The sequence below is a fragment of the Pogona vitticeps genome, chromosome 6 (genome assembly GCF_051106095.1).
Source record: "Pogona vitticeps strain Pit_001003342236 chromosome 6, PviZW2.1, whole genome shotgun sequence".
Taxonomy (NCBI): domain Eukaryota; kingdom Metazoa; phylum Chordata; class Lepidosauria; order Squamata; family Agamidae; genus Pogona; species Pogona vitticeps.
Genome location: NC_135788.1, coordinates 100,057,673 through 100,084,131, shown reverse-complemented (window position 1 = coordinate 100,084,131; position 26,459 = coordinate 100,057,673). Strand labels below are relative to the sequence as shown.

Sequence of the window (26,459 nt, the reverse complement as noted above, 5' to 3'; positions counted from 1 at the left end):
CGTGTGTGTGTGCCCTCCCCCTTTTTCTCCCCCCGCCCCCCGGAGGCACTTTCGCTTTGAGCGGCGGTGGCGCGGCTTCTCCTCCCTCCTGCATAAGTTCCATTGATTCAAATAGGCCTAGTCTAGTTGCAACTTATTTTCACAGTGTGAATCCCCATACCTAATGGAAGAACATAAGGCTTTCCAATTAGTTTGTATTTTGGAGGTCTTTTTCCTTGGATCTTATGATTGATAGCAGAGGCTGAGAAGACTTCTTGGGCAGTTGCTGCCAACCAGAGTAAACAGTATTGGGCTTTATGGTCCATGATTTGACTTAATATGAGGCAGCTTCTTGTGTTTATATTAAATGTCATCATGTTACTTGTGGGGGGGGGGAAATACCTCCAGATTTTTCTGAAATCTTTCTTGACGATCTTCATTTTATTTAAACCTTGATCACTGTAAGTGAATGCTGTTAATGTAGTTTCAGAGGTTTCTGCAAGTTCACATCAGGTTCCAAGAAAGGTGAATGTTTCTCCTCTGTGAATTTAGGAGCAAAGAATAGTACAGTGCACTACTGCAAAGTATAAAGCTGCAAAGATTATTCCCATACATTGCTTACAATGAAGATGGATGGATGCAACAAATTTCATACCAGAATCAGACAGGAATAAGCAAGATGGAAAAAGCTTTGAAAGTTATGCCACATTTGACCTTTCGTTTGACAGTTGCTAATTCTCTAGTGCTGAAGCTGAATATCTCTGAGTTGAAAGTGACAGTCTGTGGCTTCTGTTCTGACAAAACATTGACACAGGGGTTAAAGTACAGGACCTATGTTGATGAAAAGTAACTAAAAAATAACCCTGATGTCAGCAGAGAACTTCTGCAGAGTCTTCAGAATCACATCTTTTATCCCTATCCACCTGTCTCTCTTTGTTTCTTCTAGAGGATACGAGGTCGGAAAGCAACATTGGATGAAATCCAGACGGTGCACTCAGAACATCACACATTATTATATGGAACCAGCCCCCTAAACCGGCAAAAACTTGACAGCAAAAAATTGTTAGGTAGGATTTCTGACGAATTCTAACATACGCTTTTCCTGGTGTAGAGTGTGAGCCTCTTTTTTAACCACAGTGTATACACAGGTCTTTCTATCGACACCAGTGAAGGGGAGAAAATTTTGGCTTTATTATGAAAAGACAGCCATTAAGTCCATGAAAAGGCTTTCTCAAAACTGTCCTTGCTAATGCTGGCTTCGTTTAAAACCTAGGAAGACTAGAAACTTGCTATTTTTATGAAAATTGAAATGTTAAATATTATGGATAAAATTGGTATTGCACTGTGATTAATTGATTGATTGATTGGTTGATTGATTTGTATACTACCCATCTGGCTACAGGGCCACTCTGGGCTGTTCACAATTGATTATGACTTGAATAGGCAAGCCAACTACAGTACATATGCTATGTGGCTGCAGCTTGTCACACATACTTTGTGATGCAAGCGTCTTCTTTTATACAGTAACATAGAACTGGTTCTTCTTGTACATATCTTCTCTCATTGTGGTAACTACAGTCGTGCCTCGCTTTACGATTGCTCCGCATTACGACGAAACCGCATTACGACGATCTTTTTGCGACGGAATTGCGATCACAAAACGATGGTCTAAATGGTTTTTTTCGCTTTGCGATGATCGGTTCCCTGCTTCGGGAACCGATTCTTCGCAAAACGACGATTTTAAAACAGCTGATCGGCGGTTTCAAAATGGCCACCGGGTAAACAAAATGGCTCCCCCGCTGTTTTCTGGGACGGATTCCTCGCAAGACAGGCAGCGAAAATGGCTGCCCTATGGAGGACCTTCGCTGGACGGTGAGTTTTGACCCCATTGGAATGCATTGAAGGGGTTTCAATGCGTTTCAGTGGGGTTTTTTTCGCTTTACGATGTTTTCACGTAACAGCGATTTTCCTGGAACGGATATTGCCGTTAAGCAAGGCACCACTGTAGTCCAAAGCTAATAGGGTGAATTTTCATGTACAGTATGTTTCCTTCCTTCTTTTAAATGTGTCTTATCTCTTTCTCTGTTTCTTTCTTGTAGGTCCGCTCACTCAGAAGATGTACACTGTCCTTCCATGTGGTGGAATTGGGGTTAGTATGCCTGATTGAACTTGAGAGTAACTAGTTACAAATAATAAGTTACTTGTAATTAATCCCCCCCCCAACAACACAATTATAACTAAATTGCAGCTGTAAGCTAATAAGGGATAGATTCACACTTTTGTGGTATAACTGTAACTTATTCAGTTGGTTTTATAGTTGCAAGAGTGTGGCTTCACTAAAAGATACAGGAGAAATATTACAAGCTTCAAGTACCAGTTTGAACTGTGCCTTGTGCCTCCCTTGTTAGTGCTGAAGTCACAACAAGGTGGACAGAAGCACAGTGGGTACCATAGATCATAGCTTTTTTTAAAAAAACTGACGAAAAGGAGATATGAATATAAAATCTTACTTTTTAAAAGGAGCAATAGTACAGATAATTTGACTATACTTGCTTTTTCAAAATACTTTCCCATGTTTTGCACTCTGAGTGCAAAACACCTACACTCTTCTCCCGCATCTGATCCCTTCTGCACATTCTCTGATCTGCACTTTTCACGGCAGGTTGACAGTGATACAGTGTGGAATGAGATGCACTCATCCAGTGCAGTCCGCATGGCTGTTGGATGCTTGGTGGAACTGGCATTTAAAGTGGCATCCGGGGAACTTAAGGTAAATTCTGCCCAATTGCTAACTTTTCTATATTGTAAACCATAGATTCCCAAACAGGGAAATGAGGGAAGATCCCCAGGAAAACATGAAGAAATTCCAAAACAGGGGAATGCAAGATAATGAGATTTTTGTAAAGAAAAAGCTTTTTTATCAGCCTAAACAAACAGGGACGTGGTGGCGCTGCGGGCTAAACCGCAGAAGCCTGTGCTGCAGGGTCAGAAGACCAAGCAGTCGTAAGATCGAATCCACGTGACGGAGTGAGCGCCCGTCACTTGTCCCAGCTCCCGCCAACCTAGCGGTTCGAAAGCATGCAAATGCAAGTAGATAAATAGGGACCACCTCGGTGGGAAGGTAACAGTGTTCCGTGTCTAAGTCACACTGGCCATGTGACCACGGAAGATTGTCTTCGGACAAAACGCTGGCTCTATGGCTTGGAAACGGGGATGAGCACCGCCCCCTAGAGTCGAACACGACTGGACAAAAATTGTCATGGGGAACCTTTACCTTTACCTAAACAAACATCTTGGATAGATGGTATTACTAAAATTTAGGATTTTGCCAATGAGCTTATTTTAAATGCCTCTTTGTTTATTGTTAATGTTAAATTATGAATTAGACGTTTTGTTATAAGAGGGTTGAAGGATGATAGTGATGAGGTAAGGAGGTGTGAGTGTTTTTCAAAAATCAGAAAGGGGGTGTGGTGTTGTGAAAAATTTGGGAATTGCCATGGTAAGCTGTCTTCCTGCCCCTGAGCCTTCCCCTCAAACAGAACTGCTGCATGTGAAAGAATTATTCTCTTATTGGCCTGCTTGGTTTATGCTCTTATTACTTGCAACAAAAGATAATACCAAAAGATTCTTGGGCTGCTATTAGAGGTGGTAGGTTTGGTGCTCAGCATTTCCAACACTACAGTTCTGGAGCATGCACAGAGAGTCTTGAAGAAGAAACATTTTCTAAAATGAATGGTTGCCCATGGCCTTCCAGGGGCTTTTGCCTGTAGAACCCATGATTTTTTTTTACCATGCTGATATTGCCGATAAGTTTCTTAAGGGTCAAATGTCCCCTGCTCCTGTTCTAAATCAAATCAGAGAGTTCCTGGACATCTGCAGAATAATCTTGGGTAGCTGTTCGTTTTGTATTAAGCATGAAGCATTTTATTTGTTTGCTTCCTTTTTCCACATGCATTCCCCACATTCCACATTTTATGATTTTGTTCTGTGGTGCAGTCCACACAACACAGTCTTGTTTATTAGAATTGAGGAACCTTTAGCTGGCTTTTTTTTTCAGGACTAAATCCTCAGGTAATGGATCAGAAATCTGTTGGATGACCTTGGATCAATCACCTCACCTTTGCCAATTTCTCAGAGTCATTGCAAGGGTAGAATTTAGAACTTCTTGCAGGAAGAAGGGGTTAAAATGTCATGAATTAAGGCAGCAATAAAATCACTGATAGATAGACATTATCTATGCAGTCAATTATGTCTTTCTTACCACAGAATGGATTTGCTGTTATACGGCCACCAGGTCACCATGCGGAAGAATCCACAGCCATGTGAGTTTTTGCAAAATGTGGAAAAAATACATATATACATACACACACACACTCATATTTATATGTATGCTAAAATATAAATGAAGAAGACCCTCTTTTGTTCTGGAATTTCTAGGCAGGGTAGAGATAAGGTAAGGATTTGTTTTCTGTGGCACTTCTTCTGGTCTGGATCTTTCACCTGCCCTGTATAGGAATGTCACATTCCTTAGTGGTAAAGCATAGGCTTTTTATGATAAAGATTTGATCCCCTTCACATCCGAGTAGAAGAGGAAAAAAGTTTGCTTGAAACCGCCAATAATGGACTAGATGGTCTCATATCCAGTGTAAGGCAGCTTTCTATAATGCTTTCTCATCCTTTATTTCACAGGGGCTTCTGCTTTTTCAACTCTGTTGCCATTGCTGCCAAGCTTCTCCAGCAAAAACTTGCCATCAGCAAAATTCTCATTGTGGACTGGGTAAGGCTTTCTCACTCTGCACCTGTAATCATGACACTTATACCAAAAACAAACAAACAAAAAAACCACAGACATATTCTTACGCTCCTCTGATGCTCCTGCTTTCTGCTGACAGTTTAAACTATTGCCCATCTTTCAACAACAAAAGGCTTATTAATCAACAATCACTTCCAATGCCCTTCTTGAACATTGTCTCCACCCTGGATTGGGACTTCCTTTGATTTGATGGGCTTAAGGTGTTATGTTCTCATTGGCTAACATGCTCCTTGACCACATTCTCCTTTGCTCTGGCAGGATATCCATCATGGCAATGGCACCCAGCAAGCATTCTACAGTGACCCTAATGTGCTTTATATATCCCTCCATCGTTATGACAATGGCAATTTCTTCCCAGGCAGTGGAGCTCCTGAAGAGGTGAGGACATACCTTTATTTACCTGCAGTACTTGACTTTGTAATATGCTGGGGCTGGAACCTGTATGGAGCCCCATGGGGACTTATTTATTGTATTTATTTATTTAGAACGTTTATATTCCATCCTATATCTTGTGGTTGCCAGACAAAGAACAACAATAAAAACAATATACAGTAAAAGCCATTCAATTTTAAAACACTGAAAACATTAAAACTATATACATGCGTTAAAAACACAGTAATAATAAGGAAGCCTCCATAGCCTACTACCTTGATTACCAAAGGTAATTTTCATTTTGCATCATAGTAAAATTAGGGGAGAGCATTTCCTAACTGGAGTTCTGCAGCTGAGAAACCCCTCCCCTGTGTCTCTCTGCATAATGGAGCAATCTTACAGGATGCAAAAAAAAAAGGTGGGTGGCTGGGGGGTGGGAATAGGAGGTGCCTCATAGTGGGGAGTGGGGGAAGCTGGACTGCTTTCTGTTGACAAAGAAATATCTGGGTTCTTTACATAGTTTTGCAAGTGCGAGAAGAATTGGAAAAAGAAGCAGATGAGTAGAGCTTAGAAATTTCCTTCTTCTTTTTGCTACAGATCACAGAATACTACAGCTAGCATGGGAGTGGCGAGGGATTCTGGCAGCTGTCATCAAAAAAGTAGCTTTTCCAGACTCTACAGATACAGATCAGTTGAGCTGTGCCAGAGATCACAATTTGCTCAGGTGTTTTGTTTTCTTCCGAGACTAAGGAGACATTTTATGTGGGGGAGAAGCTGTGCAGTCCGGCTCACAGCTTGGGACAGAAGACAGACACTGGAGCATGTCACTGTTGCCAGGTAGACTGAGAGGACTTACTGTAAGGTTGGACAGGTAGGGCCCTCCAGGTACCTACGTATGGGCTGCAGTCACCATCACTCTAGCTGGCACAGCCAGTTGTGAAGAACTAAGAGAATTGCAGGCCAAGATGGGCCACAGTTCCACCTTGTTTTGTAGTCTCCAGAACAGAAAATTGTATGCCTCCTGTGTCCCCCACTCCGCTCCTATAAGTTGATCTAGCATTTTTTCCCAAACAGATATGTTTCTTATTTCTACCTAAGTGCTCTTCCTGCCTTCGTTTGCTCTTTGGATCCAGATTCTGTCTATAACCCATGCCTTTCTTCCCTTCCACTGATTGCTCTGTGAATGGCCCAAGCTGCTATTGAAGGCCAGTCTTTTGTTATCTATGTCCTTTCTCTTTTCCAGGTTGGCAGTGGGATGGGTGTAGGTTACAATGTAAACATTGCCTGGACTGGTGGTGTGGACCCCCCCATTGGCGACGTGGAGTATCTGACTGCCTTCCGGTAGGGTGCCAGTCCTTAATGAATATAGTAAGGTTTTTCCTTGTGGGGGGTGTCTGTAGAGGTGATGATATAAACTCATGTACCAACACGTTTTCTTCAGCAAGTGTATATTTTAAAAAGAGAGTGAAAAGAAAAAATCCAGACTGGGATGGGGAGAAGAGGATCTGGAATCAGTAACTGGAACACATATCAACAGTCTGTTTTGGACCCATAGATCAGACACGGGTGTGCTTGCTGTCTCCACACCTCTTCTGAGAACTGATCACAACGAAGCTAGGCTGCTTCATTTTGTGCAACAAGTGACAGATTAGTCCAACGAAATCTCTGATATTTCATGGTTGGGAAAACTGGGGCATTTTAAGAGGTCAAAAATTAATGTCTCTCCTTAATGTCATCTGCCCGATCCACAAGATCGTCCCAGTCAAAGCTCCTCCAGGTGCCCACCCCAAGGGAGGCCCATAAATCTTCTACAAGAGGTAGGGCCTTCTTTGTGGTGGCTCCAACTTTATGGAACCAGCTTCTGGAGGAGCTTCACCTAGCCCCCTCCCTGTGGACTTTTATGAAGCAGTTAAATACATTGCTTTTCAGGGAGGCTTTCCCCACTGACCCTACCTGGCCACCTTCCTCCGCTTTTTTTCTCTCCCCTCCTCGTCTTCCCTCCCCTGTTTTCCCCACTTCTTACCACATCTGCCTTTTCTCTGGCCTGTTGCAGCAGTGACAATGAGGGAGAGAGGATGCCAAGAGCCATTTTTTAAACACCCTCACTGCCGCCCTCAACAAAAACAGTTGAAATGAGCCTGTCTCTCTTGGCTTCTTTTTCTCCCCTCTCTAGAGGGGCTTTATCTTCATTGGACATAGTTGTGAGGGAAACATGATAAAAGCAGCAAAATTTCACTCCCAATTCCTTCCGATCAGAAACTTTTCTTGCTAGTGGCCTCTGTAAAGAAACTTCCAGATGTAAAAGCAACAAAAGAATCTTGAGGCATCTTAAAAGACAAATACAGTTGCTGTCTTAAGTTTTTTTGGGCATAAACAAAAAAGCAAAAGCAAAGTGTTCTGCTTATTTACTGGCCCATAATGCTTAAAGCACTGTCTGGGCAGTGTACAAGTACCGTGAGCTGGATACTCATTTTACTGACCTGAGAAGGATAGAAGGCTAACCTTGAGCCGGCTACCTGGGATTAAACCCCACATTGTGAGCACGGATGTGGCTGCAGTACAGCAGTTTAACCACTGCGCCATTAGGTGCCTTTCTTTACGGAGGCCACAAATACTTGCATCATAATAAACAATTTTGGAAAATTTGGTTAATTCATTTTATATTTATCAGAGTATCCGGTAGAAATAACAGCTGCACAGAGAAAATGTAAGAGAATAGCTTAAGTCTCAGTAAGTCACCCCTTTTCACGGTGACTAGCACTTTATATGTTAAAAACACTCTGGAAGTATTTTAAGTGAAAAGGGCATATTTACTTACAGTTGTTATCAATAGTTACAGCCAGTAGAAAAATAGGATGAATGGAGTCTTCACATATAGGAGAGACCCCTCCATGCTTCTTGTGTATATGCTTGGAGGTCAGGAAAGGGGACAGAGACTAATAAACAAAAGAAGGGAAGCAAACAAACAGGAAAGGGGGAGGAGCAAACCAGGGGTGGGAAAAAGAACTTTACCAGTAGTTTAGTGGGAAAGGAGAATCCATTTAGGTTTTAAAGTCTGCCCTCCCCGACATTGATACCCAATGGTAGAAAGCATGTAAGATTGTTATTATCTCAATACATAGGGTGCTACAGGACTCTTTCCTTGTTTTTCTTTCAGTGGGGTTACCTTGGCTAAAAGAGCTACAGTAGCCTCTAGGACAGGGGTGGGCAATTAATTTAAATAGGGGACCACATGAAAAATCTGAACTGTGTTAGGCAGTTAACTATGTGAGCATTGTAATTCATTCACCACGGGGGGGGAGAAACCCCCCCCCGACACTGAGCTAACTCACCTGTCCTCCGTTCCCCCCCCCCGGCCTTCCTTTCTGACTGTCTTCTATCCCGCGCAGGCGACATGATGCGTCATTATGACACCTGCGCAAGGATCTCTTCCGGCCTCTTGAGCCGCAGGCTCCACAGCCTGCGGCTCAAGAGTAACAGTCAAAACTCGCAAGATCCCAGCGTCAGATGTCGCGAGTTTTGCTTACTGCCGTGCTGCACCAAAGCCGGAGCTCCGGCTCAGTCAGCGGTGATGGGTGGGCCAGACAGGAGTGGCTTGCAGGCCGTATGTGGCCAGCGGGCTGCACTTTGCCCAGGTCTGCTCTAGGAGGCAACTGTCGTTGAGAATACTATGTTGTAGTAGTCTTGTGTCCCTTGACTTGCATAGCTGGCAGAGGCGGAAGGACTCAGTTTCATCAATGTACTGGGGAAACGCTAAAGAGAGAGGAGAAGAAGAATGACATGGCTGGAATTTATCCTGTTCATATAGTGTTGTGATACAGACTTTGCTCCCTGTGCGTTGTCTTTTCCTCCCGAAAAATGTCTGAGACCTACTTTGTCTCTTACCAGGACTGTGGTGATGCCAATAGCTAATGAGTTCTCCCCAGATGTGGTTCTCGTTTCTGCTGGCTTTGATGCTGTGGAAGGGCACCTGTCTCCACTGGGTGGCTATTCTGTCACAGCAAAATGTGAGTGTGGGGCACGTGGGATCAAGGCCTATGGCTCAGTTTGCACATATGCTCGCGCAGGTGAGGGCTTGTGCTGCTTGGCAAGAATGTTTATTTTTACCATTGCTGCTATAGATCCTTCTACATTTTTGCAGAAGCCTGCCAGTATCTATCTAATAATGTTTACTGTATATTTTTCTACTTGTAGATACAAATATATTGTGAAGTTCAAGGCTTTGTACATAACATTTCCAGGTGGTTTCCCATCTAGACTCTTATTAGATTCAGAGCTGCTTAGCATCAGCAAACCTTTTTCTTCATGCACCATTAGGCCAGGACTAAGCAATTTGTTCCCCTAGAACTACATGTACAGTGGTGCCCCGCTAGACAATGATAATCCGTTCCACTGAAATAACTGTTTAGCGAAATCATTGTCTAGCGAAAAGCATTTTCCCATTGGAATACATTGAAACCTGTTTAATGCGTTCCAATGGGGAAGAATCGTCATTGTCTAGTGAAGATTGGCCATAGGAAAGCTGCTTTACGAACCGCCGATCAGCTGTGTTGTTGTGGGTTTTTCAGGCTCATTGGCCGTGTTCTGAAAGTTGTTCTTCCTAACGTTTCGCCAGTCTTTGTGGCCGGCATCTTCAGAGGACAGCACTCTGTGCTCTGGTGTAGTTGGCTTTGGGAGTGCAGTATTTATGGCTGTGAGATAGGCTTTTGTCTTTTTCTGTAGATGGGTGATTAGTGTGTCTTGTTGTGGGTGTATTGTTGTGCTAAGGAGAAGAGATTATCTGTTCCTGTGGTTGATGGGTGTCATTAGCTGGTCTTTTGTGTGTAGTGATCCCCTGTCCTTGTGGCTGGGTAGAGTTCGTTGACCTCAGAGCTGGGTCAACGAACTCTACCCAGCCACAAGGACAGGGGATCACTACACACAAAAGACCAGCTAATGACACCCATCAACCACAGGAACAGATCATCTCTTCTCCTTAGCACAACAATACACCCACAACAATACATACTAATCACCCATCTACAGAAAAAGACAAAGGCCTATCTCATAGCCATAAATACTGCACTCTCAAAGCCAACTACACCAGAGCACAGAGTGCTGTCCTCTGAAGATACCGGCCACAGAGACTGGTGAAACGTTAGGAAGAACAATCTTCAGAACACGGCCAAAGAGTCCGAAAAACCCACAACAACCATTAGATCCCGGCCGTGAAAGCCTTCGCAAATATACGCCGATTAGCTGTTTAAATTGCTGTCTTGCGAAGCTTAGGTCCCGAAAACACCTGTTTGTGAGCGAGGAGGGAGCTGTCAAAATAGTTGTCTAGCGAAAATTGGTTTGCGAAGCAGGGACCAAACATTGTCCAGCGAAAATTCCCCCATAGGAATCATTGTTTTGCGAATTGCTATAGCGATCACAAAAAGCCAATGTCTAGCGAAAAAACTGTCATGCGGGGTAACTTAGCGAGGCACCACCGTAACTGGAAGCACATCCCTATGCAGCCCACAACCTAATTTCAAATACTTTCTGGAAGTGATGCATTGAGGTCTCTGCAAAAGCAATCAGTCTCATGTGGTGGGAAGGGAGACATGCAGAAAAGGGAGAAATGAGGGGAGGAAAATAGTTTATCCACCACCAGCATGCAGCCCTTGACACATTATCCCCTAGGATACTGGTTCTCAGCCTTGGGTAATCCAGGTGTTCTTGGACTGCAATTCCCAGAAGCCTTCACCACTAACTGTTCTGGCCAGGGTTTCTGGGTGTTGCAGTCCCAGAACACCTGACTTAACCAAGGTTGGGAACTGCTGCCTTAGGGAATTCTACCTTTCATGTAAAAAGGAATGTGAGAGATTTTAATTTCCAATCCCTGACCGTGGTAACAGTAAGTATTGGTTGAGGTTTCTCCCATGCTAGCCTGGGGACACGAGCTCTGGAAGTTCATAAATATACATAACTTGATGCCTGTGCGAATGGTGACATACAAAAAGGGTGTTACTACCCAGTCAGCATGCAATAAGAGTTGCATTATGAAGCCTTGAAGTGTGTTGCTCTTGGTAGTGAATGTGATGGGAATTAACACTATTCAAGCAGACCTCTTCAGCCTGGTTACCTTCCAGTGTATTAGACTACAACATTTACCATCATTTATTAATTTCGCTCATGTGCATGTGTGAAGCTGTTTTATTCTTGCTCAAATTGTTGATTCATCTTGCTTTGTGTGTTATTATACTCTGACTGGTAGCAGGCCTTCTTACAAGGTTTTCCAAGCATTTCTGCTTAAAATCCACTTAACTGGCACTGCCAGAGGTTGCAGCTGGAGCCTACTGCTTGCTCCTCCATTCTGTGTCATGCTTTCACAATAGCTAGAGCTGCATTTCTTTGCATTCTGATGATTTACCTGTTGAGAATATTTAACCTCAACCTCTTTTAAGGTGTAAATACGAAAATACTTTAAAAATCACAGAGAGAGAGAGATAACAATAGACAATGGCTTGCTAGCCAACTGCCTTCACATTTTCAGAAGCAAATGGCTTAAACATATTGGGGACATTGCTTTCTATTCCAGGGTCTATCAGAGAAGGAATGAAGAGAATAAACAGATAGTGTCCATTTTCTTCTTGGCCATATAGGTTTTGGGCACTTAACCAAGCAGCTGATGAAACTGGCGGGCGGACGTGTGGTCCTAGCATTGGAGGGAGGTCACGATCTGACAGCCATCTGTGATGCATCTGAAGCCTGTGTTTCTGCCTTGCTTGGCCTTGAGGTGAGTGTGCTGCTGGCAGCAGGGAAAAGCAGGTGTGAAGGCTCATTTAGGCCTGGCTGAGGGTTGACTGCAATTCTGCCCATGTCTTTAGAAGAGTGGCTGTCTATGGAAGGATTGATTGGGTGGGTGATTGACAACATATCTGTGCATGTCATGAGTATGTATCAGTTTCTGCCATAATGTGCATTTTCAGTTTCCAACTCATTGGTGGCATCTGCCAAAAAAAAAAAGTAGGAAGTTAGTAAAGGAGTCCAGTTTCTATTATGAATATTTTTTTTCTTAAATGCTTCAGTTCTGCACACAACCAGCTATTTGTGGAGAAGATAATTATGATTTGTTTTCACTTACATACTTGTATAATGTTGGCCAAAATTCTGTTGTTTAGCTCTGCCAGCCCAGCAGGACAGCACATTGCTGCTAATGAAAGAATTCCCACTTCTATTTAAGGTTGCATTTAACTTCATCTTATTGCATGTGAGTGCTACGTAACCTGAAACTGGAATTAAAGGGATTTTAAAAATTATCTTGTTCATCCTCTGTTATTGGCAATATCTGCAGTTTTTTCTTGTACAAATGGAAACTCTTTATACTTTTGAGGCTGAAATCCCATGTGGGTCTACACAGAGCAAGCCTCCCTTCTGGATAAATGCTCCAGAGGGTTTTTTTAAATGTAAGCTGCCTTTGGAGGGGTTTTACTCTGAAAAAAAAGTGTGACATCCTATCTTTGTTACTGCCATTTGAGAATTAGGCACAGTTTGGAAAAGTTGCCTTTTCTAACTAAATCTACTCTGTTAATTGTGGGATTCTGGGAGCTGTACTAAAAAAAGAGGCCTTTCCTAAGTTACTGGTTGGTACCTGTGTTTTTGGAGAAATAGGAAACAGTAAAATGAAAGAAGAGACTACATATTTTATAGAATTCAAAATAAATAGACAACCACAGGCATTCACAGTATTATGTAGGTTGTGCCAAGCCTTCTCATAAGAGGGAATATCTTGCCTTTTGCTTTGTCCCTCCCCCTGGTCAGCTTCCTTTTCCATTCATTTGTAAACCTCTTTGTTGTTTTTCTTTCTTCTGTTGCCTTGTTGCTTATCCATTACAGACAGCTTTGAATCCTTGCACCTTTTAGAATAAAATCTAAATGTTCTTTTTCTCTGAGACAGCTGGAGAAGCTGGATCAAACTCTGTTGCAACAGAAACCCAACCCAAATGCTGTGGCCACATTAGAGAATGTCATTGAAATCCAGAGTAAGTTTTGTGGATTGGGAGATACGTACTAATCTAAAATCATTTCTGACATTATACTTCGCCTTGTTCCTCTGGAGGTGGGCGGTAGGGTAATTATGAGGATGAGTCCTGCCTGGTTCTCAAAGTAAGCCAAAGTTTCCTGGCTCCAGGTGTTTGTATCTCTGGGTCGGGGGGGGGCAACTTCACTGGGTCAAGGAACCACTTTTCATGTACTTGGGACCCTCGGGGGGGGAGCACACAGACAATGAAAAATGGCAGAATTACAAAAGAAAAGAGGGGATGGGAGGAAGGGGGTGACCAGAATGTCTCTTTCTGTTTTGAAAAATACATATTTTCTATTTGCATTTTTAAATAACGTGGAGGTATGTGCGAATTTTTAAAAGGAAGGATTGATACAGTATTCTTGATAGCATGAGAGAGGATCAGAGGAGGTCTTGAAGGGCCACAGAAGCAGCTTTGCCAGGCCACATTTAGCCGCCGGGCTGCACTTTGCCCACTCCTGCCCTAGGTCAACTGGTGGTTGGAACATCACTCTACTCTTTCAGGCAGGGAAGGTGGAAGCAAGATTGTTGAGTTGCTGTTTTGTTGGGGGCGGGGATAGGAGCTGCTGGGGTTTGTGGGCTTATGAGTTGACCTTCCTCTTGGCATGGTGTTCTTCCAGAGAAAGAGAGTACAACCAAGGGAAGGGTTACACAGGCATTTATTTCAGGTGTTAGGTCCTCAGGCTTAGAGTAGGAGGCGGAAGAAAATCAGTGGCTTCAGGGAAAAAGCCGTGAGGTTTGGGGCAGGATTTCAAAGGAAGACAGAGAGGTGTTCTGGAAGAGAAAGGGATTGGCAATCCCTGCATGACATGTGCCTATTTGTATCCTAGGCAAGCACTGGAACTCGGTGAAACACTCTGCGGCAATTGTCAGTTGCTCTTTGCTGGAAGCACAGAAGGGGGAAGCAGAGGAAGCAGAGACAGTCAGTGCTATGGCATCGCTGTCAGTGGACACGGAACAGGGAAAGGCAGACTGCAGTGTCCGGTATGTCCATATACTTCAGATTTCATGCACAACAATGTTTCTAATGTGCTGGACAGATGGCCTGCCAGGAAACCTCCTCAACTGTCTGCCCTGCTAGGAACATATCAGCTGCTCCCTGTTCCTGACTTGGAAAAGGGATTTTTTTCCCTGTCTCTCTTGAGAAGAGAATATACAGCCCATCACAAGGCTCTAGCCTTCACTGAGAAAGAACAGAAAATCCTGGTTCAGTGGCACATTTGGAAGGCTTGATGTAGAACCGTGCTCAACTTACATACCAGAATTCAGGCAGACTAACCATTGCAAAGAAGGCGTGCACTAGCCCCATTCAGGCTGAAAGCAGCATGCAGATTCTTTTGAAGAACCTCCATGCATAAAAGAAACGCTTACCTTCCCAGAGCTGCTCTCTGTGCTTAAGAGAATGATAGAAAGGCATAAGGAATGGGTGAAGCTATCACAGCCCCTACTGTGTTTACTCTATCTGATTTTGCAATCTTTGCATTGAGTAAAAGCGGTTTTCTGAACCCAATTGTTGGCACTGATCTTAAGGCCCATCTCTCAAGATACGTTGAAATTCAAATCAGGGATGCACTTTAATAATGACTGTGGGTTTTGTGGCTTCTCTCCCATCTTTCCCCCTGGCTTTGCCTTCCAATATTGGGTTGTGAAATTAACTGGTCACTAGCCTTCTCAGCATAGGTCCATAATCCTTGGTTTCTATGTCAGAACCCTAGATAAGCATAACCTTATCCAGCTATAATTGCTCCTTGCTATACTGTGCTCAGACTCTGTATGTACCTTAGCTTCTGTTAACTTTTGCCACAATCCAAACACAGCCTGTATAATGTACCTAAATCAGGTCTGTGCATTTTGCAACACAGCAAACCAAATGCAGCGCAAAAACTACATTTTGTCTTGTGCCAGCCACTGGCTCACTCATCCTGTTTTGGAAGTTCTAAACACACAAGAGCCAGCCTATTTGAAGAGCTCCTAGGAAACATCTTGAAAGGATGGTAGACAGCCTTTGATTTGAAGGGTTATAAGAAGTCTGCAGGTCTGTCTTTCTGCACCAAGTTGCAAATGGTAACGCTCACATTTTCTCCCTCCTTGGCCTATCTTTCCTTGGACATTTCATGTTCTTTTGATGTTGTTCTACCTAGTGCCTTACCTTTTATTCAGCTGTTTATTATTTTGTCCCTCTTTCATACATGTCATCCCCTAGTCTTAAGCTTCCCTTTAGCATAGAGCTTCCTGTATGGTGAGTCTCCAGGAGTTATTGAACTCACCATTCCCAAACAATATGGCCAGAGGTCATGGCTTATGGGAACAGCATCTGACTTCCATGCTATCTTTACACTTAGGTTCCCAAGTCCTAATGCTACATAATAATCCCTTCCTCCCAAATATTCTATGTCAGTATAAAGGTCTTCCTCAGTCCCGAACAAAGCTTCCATTTGCTTAAATTAATGTGCTGACTTCCAACATCCTTCTCTCCACAGTAATTTAAATTTTCTTTGAATACTCTTTCTCATCACAGAATGCCTAGCCAAGAGCTGTATCCTCCTCTGGCCAGTAGGAAGCCATTAACCAGTTGTTCTTTGCCTTCTTCTTCTTCACAGACAAGCAGAAGAACCAATGGAGGCTGAGCCCGTGTTGTGAAGTGCCAAGACTTCGATTTGTGTAGCTGTCACTCTGTGGGTTAATTGGTCATTTGTGAGTTTGTTAAAACAACAACAACAACAACAAATTAATTTTTTATCTATTAAACAAAAAATGAAAAAGAAAAAAAGAATTGCACTGGACAAAATGAGCCCATATGTGTGTGTGCGTAATCGCGTCAGTCTTCTGGCATTTGTTCTCACCAGCATCACCATTTTGTCCTAACTCTTTGGGGATTTGTGAGGGGAATGGTGGGGGGCTTCTACGTGGGCATCTCCTCTGTTATTCCTTTCTTAGACATCATTCCCCCCCTGCCCCCCTCCTAGGCCACCACAAAATTCATCCCATTCTCAGGACTGAGATAAGCCATGCCATATGCTGCCCTCTTGTGAAGTTAATTTAGACACACACACACACATACACACACACCTTGTTTGTAGTGGGAGAGGTAGTTTTCTTTCCTCTTCAACGTTTCCCCCCAGTTTCAGGATCCTTTCCCTACTCTATATAAGCAAATGGACAGTTTCTTTCCATTTACTTATGTTGGAGTCAGGGGAAGGGGGTACAATCCAGGGCTGAGGCAAGGCAGCTGACAATTGCCCTTTACATCTTTCAAGGGTCTCGGGCAGGAAAGAGATTGTGCTTTCTTTCCTTTTAAAGATTTGCTACGTAGCCTTGCTTGGCCCGTCTCTGGGACTCAGCTGCCCAAGACTGCCACCAGCCCTGCTTATTCATTGGATTGGATTGGTCCTCTCCCACCTTACTGAATCTGTTCCCAAAATGCCATTTCTCTCCTCTGGATTATTTGCACATTGAGAAGGGATTGAAGGCTAACCCCCAGGTATATTTCCCAGTATCTTTTCCTTACCTTCCCAATTTCTAATCTTAATATCATAACATCCACCCACCCATTTAGATCCAAACTCTTAGGATTTTAAATCCTTGCCTTTGTTGCCTAGATCTTTCTCCTGATCCATCTCAACTGTAAACTCTTCCTCAATATGTATAGTTCTGAATTGATCTCGAGAGAGCCCCAAGGTGAGGAGAAAAGAAACATGTGTGCCTTTAAGTCATTTTTGTTAATGCCTTAATTTCCCAGTGAATTCACATTTTCTCCTCCATACCTCACTCATCCCACCTCTTCTTAGTTAACCATCTCTATGAGAGTATATATATTAAAGAAATCATGTGTAATCTCCAGCACCAGTGCACATTTGGCCCTGATCCAGCTTTAGCCATGTGAAAAACTGCTAATACATGTGACTTGTTGGGGGAATAATATGGGTGGGGGATATGTAACCCATCTGAATAACTATTCAAAATGGCGCAGTGCTGATAGAATGCATTCTCACTCAGCTGTGCATTTAGTTCTGCATCTGAAATGCGTGTCCAGTTCATGCCTGCAGTTCCCAGTCTGGCAAGTGATTCACACATGCAAGCATATTTACAAGAATAGATCTCCTTCGCTGGATCAGGCCATGTGTCATTAAAATCCCTTTTGTGATGAAGATTCTGCTTATGTTGACTGTTCCATGACCAATGCTTTCTGGACGTTTACTCTCTCTTTTTCTCTCTATTCTTCTTCTTTTTCATTTTGTCATTGTTTGAAAGACTCCTCATCACTTATTGTAAATAATTTGATTTCTTGTATCACATGCACAAACTTTGTTTTGATGAAAATATGTCCATTCATAAAGAAAAAGAAAAAGGATAGAATTCCTTGCTGTTACTTCACCAGCTGAAAAAAAGGAAAAGAAAAAAGGACAAAAAATAGAGCAATTTTAGCTTTTAAAAGAAATGGATATAAAGAAAAAAGGTATATAATTTTATTACAGATGTATTATTTAATAGTATTTTTTTAATGTGTACCACAAAACTCTCCTTTCCTTTGGAAAGTTGCTAGCAGGGATAATGCAACAAGGGAAAAGATGGGAGGCTTGTATTGTTTTCACTAATTCAGGGCAAATGGGATTTCTAAGCCGTGTGTGTGGGGAGGGGGGTGGGAGGCTCAGGGGCAGGGTGGGCGTTGTGTGGAATGTGAGACTGGGATGTGTTTTTACCTGCACTTACTGTTGTTTAATCTTGCCAGGACCTGTTTCAGGGACCGTTGAATTTGCTTTGGGTTTGGTCCTATCAAATGTTCCATGATGGAGGGACGTTGTTTCTTCGTTAGTGTATTTTTAATGGGATAATCACATCACTATGATAGATCGAATGATGGATTGAGCAATCCATTCCACTCTCCCTTCCTTCACACTGAGGTAAACAGACCAGTAGCCAGATGTATTATGATTGTTCAGAAATTGGAAACAGGGTGGCCAAGACTGTTGCTTCTCTCTGGCACAAGCTTGTGTCTGAAGCTGAGCTTGAAAGCACTAGTGAAAATGGCTGACATGCAACTGTTGGTCATTCCCTTAAACATTTGTAGCACATTGGCGTTAATCACAATTCGTTGTTTAAGATAAATGAGAAGAGTGCCCGGCAATCTCCCCAGTGACTCTTAAAAATAATGTTTCTGCCACAATGTGCATGAAAGTATGATGTATCAGCATTAACATTAAATCACACACAGAGAAATGGACATTGTTAAGCTCTTGTTGCTGAAAAAAGTAACCCATTTGCCAGATTCCTATCGCCCCCTTGTTCTGGTTGCCTTTCCTTGGTCTGTTAGGTGTGTAGATTCCTCTCTGCTCTCCAAGAGCTATGGTGCTGGGAGGGGGAAAATAGGCCAGGATTTTATAAAAGCCACTGTGGGGTGGGGAATCTGTTCCAAAAAAAAAAAAAAAGGAGAGGAGGGAGAAATCTTCATGTGGACTGTTGTCATAAGAACACTTCGGGCATCTAGAGAAACCTTTGTAGTTCAGTCTACTTGCTGAGCTGCTCATAGTAGTTGTTTTGCTGTGCCGTAGCATTAAATCACAAATGTTTGTGCCATAGGTGGATGCTGTGGGTTAGGGGGAAGATCCCATGCTGAGATGCTGAGGAGTATTTAAGACTGAATCCAGGTCACTGAGCAATAGAGAACAGATAGTGGGGTTTCTCATCCCCTTTTATCCTTTCTGAATTTTCACGCCTCTTTTCTTTGTAAAACTCCATCTCTACAAGTGAATGCTTTGAAGGAATTGTGAAGGGAAAAAAGCCATATGGGGAGGGAGAGGGAAAAGTAGTGATATATATATATATATATATATATATATATATATATATATATATATATATATATATATATATATATATATATATATATATATATATATATATATATATATATATATATATATATATATATATATATATATATATATATATATATATATATATATATATATATGTGTGTGTGTGTGTGGGAGGAAAGATTAGCTTGGTGGCTTATGAACAGAAAACCCAATCCTTAACATTAACTACTAAAACTTTTGTTCCCAAGCTGACGGCGTCTTGATGTGTTGCGCTACAACTCCCATAATCGTTGTCATTATATCAGATTTGCTGGAAATATTGTGAGTGCTGTCCAATAAGTCTGGAAGATACCAGCTTACAGAAGGCTGTAGTATAGGGTAGCACCATTGTTTCTGGGAACTCTACATCTGAAATGCCAGCACCCATGGTTATTAATGGTGGAATAAGAATTTAAGCAATATTAAGATGTGGTGCTTTTGGCACCCTCAATATTGTAACCTCCGTAAGCCAGCCTCTGCATTTTCCCGGTTTATTCCAAACATGAGCATGAGTACATGGCACATGGTACCACAACGCCATATTGCCAGATTCCTCCATACAATACGGAGGAGATAAGCTAACATGGATTGCAGGTGATCACATTTTTTCATTGTTGTTAAATGCCCCCCCCCATGCCACTTCCACTTTTGCTTCCCTCCCCCTTTGGTGTTTAATCCTTTTTTCATAGTGGAGGGTCTCCAGTCTTCAGCTGCTCAAGACATTTTTCAGCCTAAATATAGTGCCTGTCTATCTTTTATCTTATCAGGGGAAAACACCTTGAGAAGTCTTGCTGTACTATTCAGATAGTGTTTCTGCCATCATCTATGCCTCCATCCTGATTCCAGTAGAATGAGAGAATCAGTTCCCAAAGATTTGTTCAAATGAGAACTTCCCACATTCCTAGACTCTGGTACCTGTAACGTGTATCACTGATGTAGACAGGGATTTGCATGGGACTTTTTTTTTCTTTCTGGAGAAAGCCTTGGAATCTTCCCATACCTTTAGAGTCCATTTGACCAATGCACTGAGCTCAGATGCTTTTGCTGTTCCTCTTTGCAGTCTTCAGCTGAGCCTTAAAAAAAGAAGACTAAGCATAACATTTGTTCATTGGAATTGTTACCACTTTGTTGGTTTTAAATGGGAATTGAAAAGAACTTGCTCTGCTGTTGAGGAGGAGAAAGGTTAGTGATCTCATAAGCAAGAGGCAGTCAGTGCTGTGCAGGACTGATCTTGGATGGTCTTGATCATCTGCATCTCCAAATGATACATAGTGAGTATGCTTCCAGAGTGCCTCACCCACTCAAGTTATGTACAATTGTAATTCCTGTTAATGCATCTTTAGCCAAATGTGGAACTCTCAATAGGCATGAAAAGGAAATAGAATGTGGCATGTGGTTTTGCTTCTTCCCACTGTAGATTGCCTAGCCTGTGCCTAGCATGGCGCACATGAGCTCACATTTCTACTGAGTTGACAGGCAAGAGGGTCCACACAGGCTTTGTATCTGTGCTTCATGAGATTTCATACAAGACGTTTTTGTTCCCAGTTCACATTTCTGTCTCCAGCCACCACTAAGGTCTTGCACTGTACACTGGCTGTAGGTTCATAACATATACATGAAAGTACTCTTTAAATAGCTACAGAGCTGTTGCACAGAATAAAGCAACGGGTTGCACCAAAGTGTAGTGACAGATCTAATGACCTTTAAGTTATGGAATGGTAGATGCCACTTGAACATTTGAAGAATTTTTGTGTCTGCTAGAACAGTTTAACAAAAACTAGTAGCCTAAGGCAGATGCTGTAGCTCTGGATTTCCTGCATGAAGCAGGGTTTTGAAATAGATCAGTGTTCTCCAATCTGATGTTCTCTAAGTGTCTTACTTTTGACTACAATTTCCAACATTCCTGACCAGTCACCATATTGCTGGGGCTGATGGGAACTGTAATCCAAAACATTTTGAGGGCACCATGTAGGTAATCTAAATTAGATTATCTGCAGGGCATTCTCTTCGTTCTATCCAAATGGCTGCAGATGTGTAGAACATGTGGTCCTCTGGATGATTTGGACTATAGTTCCTGTAATCCCTTACTAGTAGCCATGCAAATGGTGGCTTCTAAGAGTTCTCCAATAGGTTTCTCCACTCTTATTTTACTAAGTACTGGAAGCAAGCATGCTACACACATCTCTTTCCTTTTCAGTGAACACATTTTGGTTCATTTGAAAAAAGGAGAGAGGAACTTATATCTAGGCAAGGATCAACATGGACAAAAGCCAACCATATAACTTTTATAATTTCAGAAAAAAAAACTTTCAGGAAAAAAAAATCACACTTTTCTCCTAGAGATTTTAAGACTAACAGAAGAGAATAGGATTAATTTGCTTATCAAAGTATACAAAATGTCTTGATGAGCAGAATTAATATGGGAAACTTTTGAAGAAGTGTAGTTCGTTGCCGCTATAAATTGACACATGATTTTAACATCTGGGGGCTGCTATACTGTTGTCACAGGTTGGAATTGCAATTACACAGGGAGAAGATGGATTAGGACTTGAATTTTCAAGTGTATAAGAGGGGAAAAAAACCTCGCTGAGATAAGTATGGCTTACTCCTAGCCAGGTAAATACATCTAGAATTTTAAGCCTAAATTGCATTTACACCTCACTGAATTCAGTAGGAGAAGCTGGTCATGGCTTAGTTCCCACTGAGATCAGTGGGGTCTTATGCATACCTAACTACCACTGGTTCCAACTCATGAACCTCTCTGATTTGAATTTTTGGGGTAATTGTATTCGTTTGATATGATCTGGTTTTACAGGCAATCTTTACACAGGTATAGAGATTTTTGGTTCCTGGAGGATATGACAGTGGAATAAAGGATAGCCGCTTATGGAGCGTCAGAGAGAAAAAAAGGGCTACAAGCACTCAACTGTGAATATAAATGTTTTTTGAGGAAAGGGTACACAGTCAGTATATACAAAGTATAAAATGCAGTCACCATGTGTTATTAACAGCATGTATAATTTTGTACATAACAGTACAGTATATGCAAAAATGTATAAATGAGTTCAGCAGAAATGACATGTTTTGTCAACAGGATTTCCAAATCAATCCTTTCTTTGGATTCTTCTTCAGAATTCAGCCTTTATGAACACTGCTGATAGTTTTCATTTCCTGGGTGTAATGCTCCAGGTGTAAGGCATTCAAGGACTGGAAATTTTTCAAGGCAGGAAAATGGCACCTACAGGCTGTGTGCACTCCGAGAGCCCCCACCAAGCAAAGAGGGCTCCTCTTGCTTCTCCCATTCCTTTGCCCCTCTCCATAAGTACAGTGCAAATGTATGATGATGGATGAGTGGCCAATAAAATGCTAAAACCATATGTGGATTTGGGTGGGTTTTCTCCGTATGCTTGTAGCACTTCTTTTTTCTCTGGATGTTACAAGGATTGCCCAACTCCTACCAGCCAGCATAGCCAGTGAACTGGGATGATGGGAGTTGTTGTCCTGGAAACACGTGGACTCTATATTATAGAAGGAGGCAGTTTTAGGAGAACTGAGACGCTTCATCTTGGCACTTTTCTTTCATTCAGAAAAAGGGAGACACACAGTCACCCAAACCATGCCTTCTTTTTCACATATGCTGCTGTTCTCTTCTGGTTTGTGAGATATGCACCTCTCCCAAGATCAAAAGAAAGCTTCTGCCCTGATAGCTATACTAGGCCTGAGGAACCTTTGGCTCTCCAGATGTTTACCCTCTAGTTCCCATCAGCCTATCTCAGCCTAGCCAGTGGTAAAGAATTGTGGGAATTGTGGGCAAAAGTATTTGGAGACCCAAAGATCCCCAGCCTTGGGCTATATAGTGCCTGACACACCATTGCTTCCCTGTAACTATATGAGTGGGATGACCCATGGAGGCCTGGATGCAGTCTTTTCTTTCCCTCAGCAATGCAGGTCTTTTGAGTGTTTCAATTTACCCCTATTCCTGCCTTGGATAATCCCATAGCATTGGAGTGCAAACAGAAGTGTCCTATGTAAATTTAAGAAACAAAATTAAATGCAATAGGAGGCGTTAACACACCTCTTTCCCCTCATCTGCAAAACAGATTTCAGCAAAATCTGGTGTCAGTGTGATGTTACATACAGTCAGTATGTTTGGAAGGGACACATCCTCCTATTAGGATTTGTCCCATCTACACATCTTTTTTCCCGTAGTTCCTCTCATTCTCTTTTTCCCCCCCATTTTGCAGCTGAAGCGATAGGATTCTGTAGGAAGAGAACAAAAATGTCCACCAGCCATTGTTTGTTTTTATCTTAAGAGTTTATTTAGGGAGAGGGAGAATTCTGAGCTGGCCAAGAGTAGCAACTATGAGAAGCCATTAGTCCTTAGGACAACAGCATGGAACAATTGTGTGTGTGTGCGTGTGCGCGTGGGGGTGTGCATGTTTGCCAACTCCTACTCTGTGGGAGTCCTCTTAATAGGATTTCACATCAGTATTAAGTTGTCCAGGGGGCTGTTCTTGTGGAAGAGAACTGGGATTTTTGTCATTTTTTTCCTAACCAGCCCCTTTTCCATTTCACTGAAGATACCCCCCTCCATAAGTGGGGGATGTAGGGGTTTCCCACTTTTCCTCATGCTTTTTGTCTCTGTCTCTCTTTCTCTCTCTCTCTCTGTTTATCTTGCTCTGAATACAATTTTCAGTTGAGTATTTTGTAATATGTTCCAATGTTTGTCCTTGTGTAAATAAAATTGTTTCTGGCAATAATTTGTTGTGGAATCAATGTGTTGAGCCTTTTGACTTATCTTTGTCAAGTCTTGTCTCACTTTTCCAGTGTAGCTGTGTAGGTGGATACGGTGTATCTCGAATCCAGAACTTTAGAAACCTTGGAAATCGGGAGCTGCAATATACCAATCCACATAGCTCATATGTCTATGCCAGACATAAAACACACATGGCCCTCCAGATGTTGTAGGACTGTAGTTCCCGCCATCCTCCACCCTTGGCTATGCTATCTAAGCCTGAAAAGTGTTGTAGTCCAACAACATCTAGGCAGACATATGTTTTCTATTCATTGCCTGTGCAGCATTATTCCCCAACCTGGAGCCTTCCAAATTTATGGGACTACAAACTCTTATCCTCTACAGGCAAGATAGCAATTATGCCGGCTGCAAATAGTAGGATTTGTGATCCAGCCCACTTGCAGGTCACCATGTTGGTGAAGTTGGCATACATTGACCAGCAATGGTTTCACATGGATCTTTCCTAGTCCTTCATGGACTAGACCTTCTGCCTGCAGGGCATATCCTCTCATAGATTCTATTGCCAAGCTGGAGTGCACAAAATCCCATACTCCAGCTGTTATTGGACTGTAGTTTCCATCAGTTAAGCCAATGATAAGGACTCCTGGGAGTTGCAGTCCAACAGCACCTGAAGATATGGACTTTGCTCACCTCCTAAACCAACATGAGCAATAGACCCAATACACTTCCTTTGACTATAATGCGTAACTGAAATCTGCTTCTCTCTTGTCATATTAATTTACTTTTCAGTAGCCTCGACCTACAGTATTTACAAGATAAGGGCTTTTCATGTTGGTTTAAAGATATACTAGATAGAGGGCACTCTTTTACATCTTATCAAGATTTAAGCTACACCTTCACACTTGTAGGGTGAAAAAAATTAGGTTTTCCGTCACATTATGTCTGACGCTTTGATGTTGTACATGACTTCTCTGCAAGAGTGATCTGCCCCTTCTCAGAAGCCTGCTAGATAGGGAGAATACAGAAAAGGGGTGGAGATGGGCCCCTTATATTTGGCTTTGGCTGTACCTACTGTTGCCTTCAGCCCTACCCACCACCTGCTTTTAAAGCCCCCATCCAGAGAGAGTAACTCCTCAGTGTGAACACCCCCTGAGCATTGCTGTGCCCTCAGTGAACTCAGAAGAATTACATCTGTATTATACACTGGATTGAGGTATTCATTTGATATGCTGGGACCCCAATGGATCAGACCAAAAGCTGAGCAAATCTAGTTCTCTTTTTCAGATCAAACATACAACTAGGATGTGGACATAGTTGCTCTCTGCTGTGGCCTTAAGATCTGGGGATTGCCTAACACAACTATGATTCATTAACACCATTTTCTTCCATGAATTTGTCTAATTTCTGGTGCAACCTATTAATCCTAGTAGTCAAATTTTAGATACCAATGTGCTGAGAACAGACTTGCCACTTTTCGTCTGCAATTGGATTACCTAAATCCAACTTTAGTTTGGCCCATTAAATCAATGGAACCTACATAAGTGTTGAATTACGAAGTGTCTATACTAACAACTGGATGTATGCTGATGCTGGTAGGTACTGGTACTATGAGAAAAAGAGGGATGTGCCTGGTGGGCATGTCTGCTAAGGACAAGAGGCTTCTAATCCCAGTCACAGCCTTCATTGAATTAGAGAGGTTCTGGAGAGTGAGATAAGAGATAAGCTCAGAAGGAGAACTCACTATTCTGATAAAACATCCTCAAAAGGCAACATGGGAACAGAACAATGACTTACTAGGAGAGTGTGCTAGATAACAGGGACAGTTGAATTGTATTCTTCCCTTATAAAATGAGGACATTGTAATCCTATTGGAGGGGGATAGTATTTGGAGGAAAATATTGGCTAGGAAAAGCAAAAAGCACAAGTTATTGGGACTTGCATTAAAATGTTGCAGTGTTGAGTAAGCATGTGTTGATGATGTCAAGTGGCCATGCTGTTTTCCAGGATGTGTCCATGCCCTCCTCCTGTCCCACATCCCCCCCTCCGATAACAGCGTCAGTATTTGTGTCTACTGAACAAGCTTAAAAGGTATCTGCTGAATTTTTTTAAAATTAAGTTTTCTTGAACATCTGAAAACTGGGATACCACAAGCCTGCTGCTAAAACACCCCTTTTCATTTGAGTACTTATCAATATGGTGATTACTAGGGTTGGCAGATGAGTACAATGACTGCAGATATACTACTGGCTGCAAGGACCAGCTTCTAAAATAGGTGGCAAATGTACAGTTCTCCAGATGTTGCCAAAAAGCAACTCCCATCATCCCTTACCATTGGCTATACTGGCTAGAACTGATGGGACTGACAGGTGAATCGTACCTGAAGAGCTACACATTACCTACCCTGTTCTGAAAACTAAAAACAAACAAGCTCATAAAATCATATGACTTTGGAGACTGCCTCTTCTAGATCAAACTTCCCCAACCAGGTCCCTTGATATATGTTTTGACTACAACTCCCATCTTTTCTACCCAGTACAGCTCATATCCTCACAAGATACTTTCTCTTGATATATTCATATTCATAGGTTCAATGGATCCATCTAACATGGCTAAATGTCACAAACTTTAAACACCAAC

General features: G+C 42.3%; 1 protein-coding gene and 1 long non-coding RNA gene across 5 annotated transcripts in view; one reads left to right on the top strand and one right to left on the bottom strand.

Annotated features, from left to right (window-relative positions):
* HDAC5 (histone deacetylase 5) overlaps window positions 1-17,559 on the top strand; it is a 129,614-nt gene extending 112,055 nt beyond the window's left edge. For all 4 annotated transcript variants that reach the window (XM_020793981.3, XM_020793978.3, XM_020793982.3 and 1 more), the window contains 12 exons: window positions 926-1,046; window positions 2,079-2,128; window positions 2,642-2,749; window positions 4,246-4,301; window positions 4,669-4,756; window positions 5,051-5,170; window positions 6,408-6,505; window positions 9,053-9,171; window positions 11,791-11,924; window positions 13,086-13,170; window positions 14,042-14,195; window positions 15,812-17,559. In XM_020793981.3, the coding sequence (XP_020649640.3) occupies window positions 926-1,046; window positions 2,079-2,128; window positions 2,642-2,749; window positions 4,246-4,301; window positions 4,669-4,756; window positions 5,051-5,170; window positions 6,408-6,505; window positions 9,053-9,171; window positions 11,791-11,924; window positions 13,086-13,170; window positions 14,042-14,195; window positions 15,812-15,851 (1,173 nt within the window). In that variant the 3' untranslated portion in view covers window positions 15,852-17,559. The remainder of the gene's footprint in view (window positions 1-925; window positions 1,047-2,078; window positions 2,129-2,641; window positions 2,750-4,245; window positions 4,302-4,668; window positions 4,757-5,050; window positions 5,171-6,407; window positions 6,506-9,052; window positions 9,172-11,790; window positions 11,925-13,085; window positions 13,171-14,041; window positions 14,196-15,811) is intronic.
* LOC144583669 (uncharacterized) lies at window positions 471-5,217 on the bottom strand. Its single transcript, XR_013537593.1, has 2 exons — window positions 3,260-5,217; window positions 471-2,904 (listed from the first exon to the last, which is right to left on the bottom strand). It is a non-coding gene; the product is annotated as an uncharacterized LOC144583669 (long non-coding RNA).
* Window positions 17,560-26,459: the final 8,900 nt, after the last annotated feature.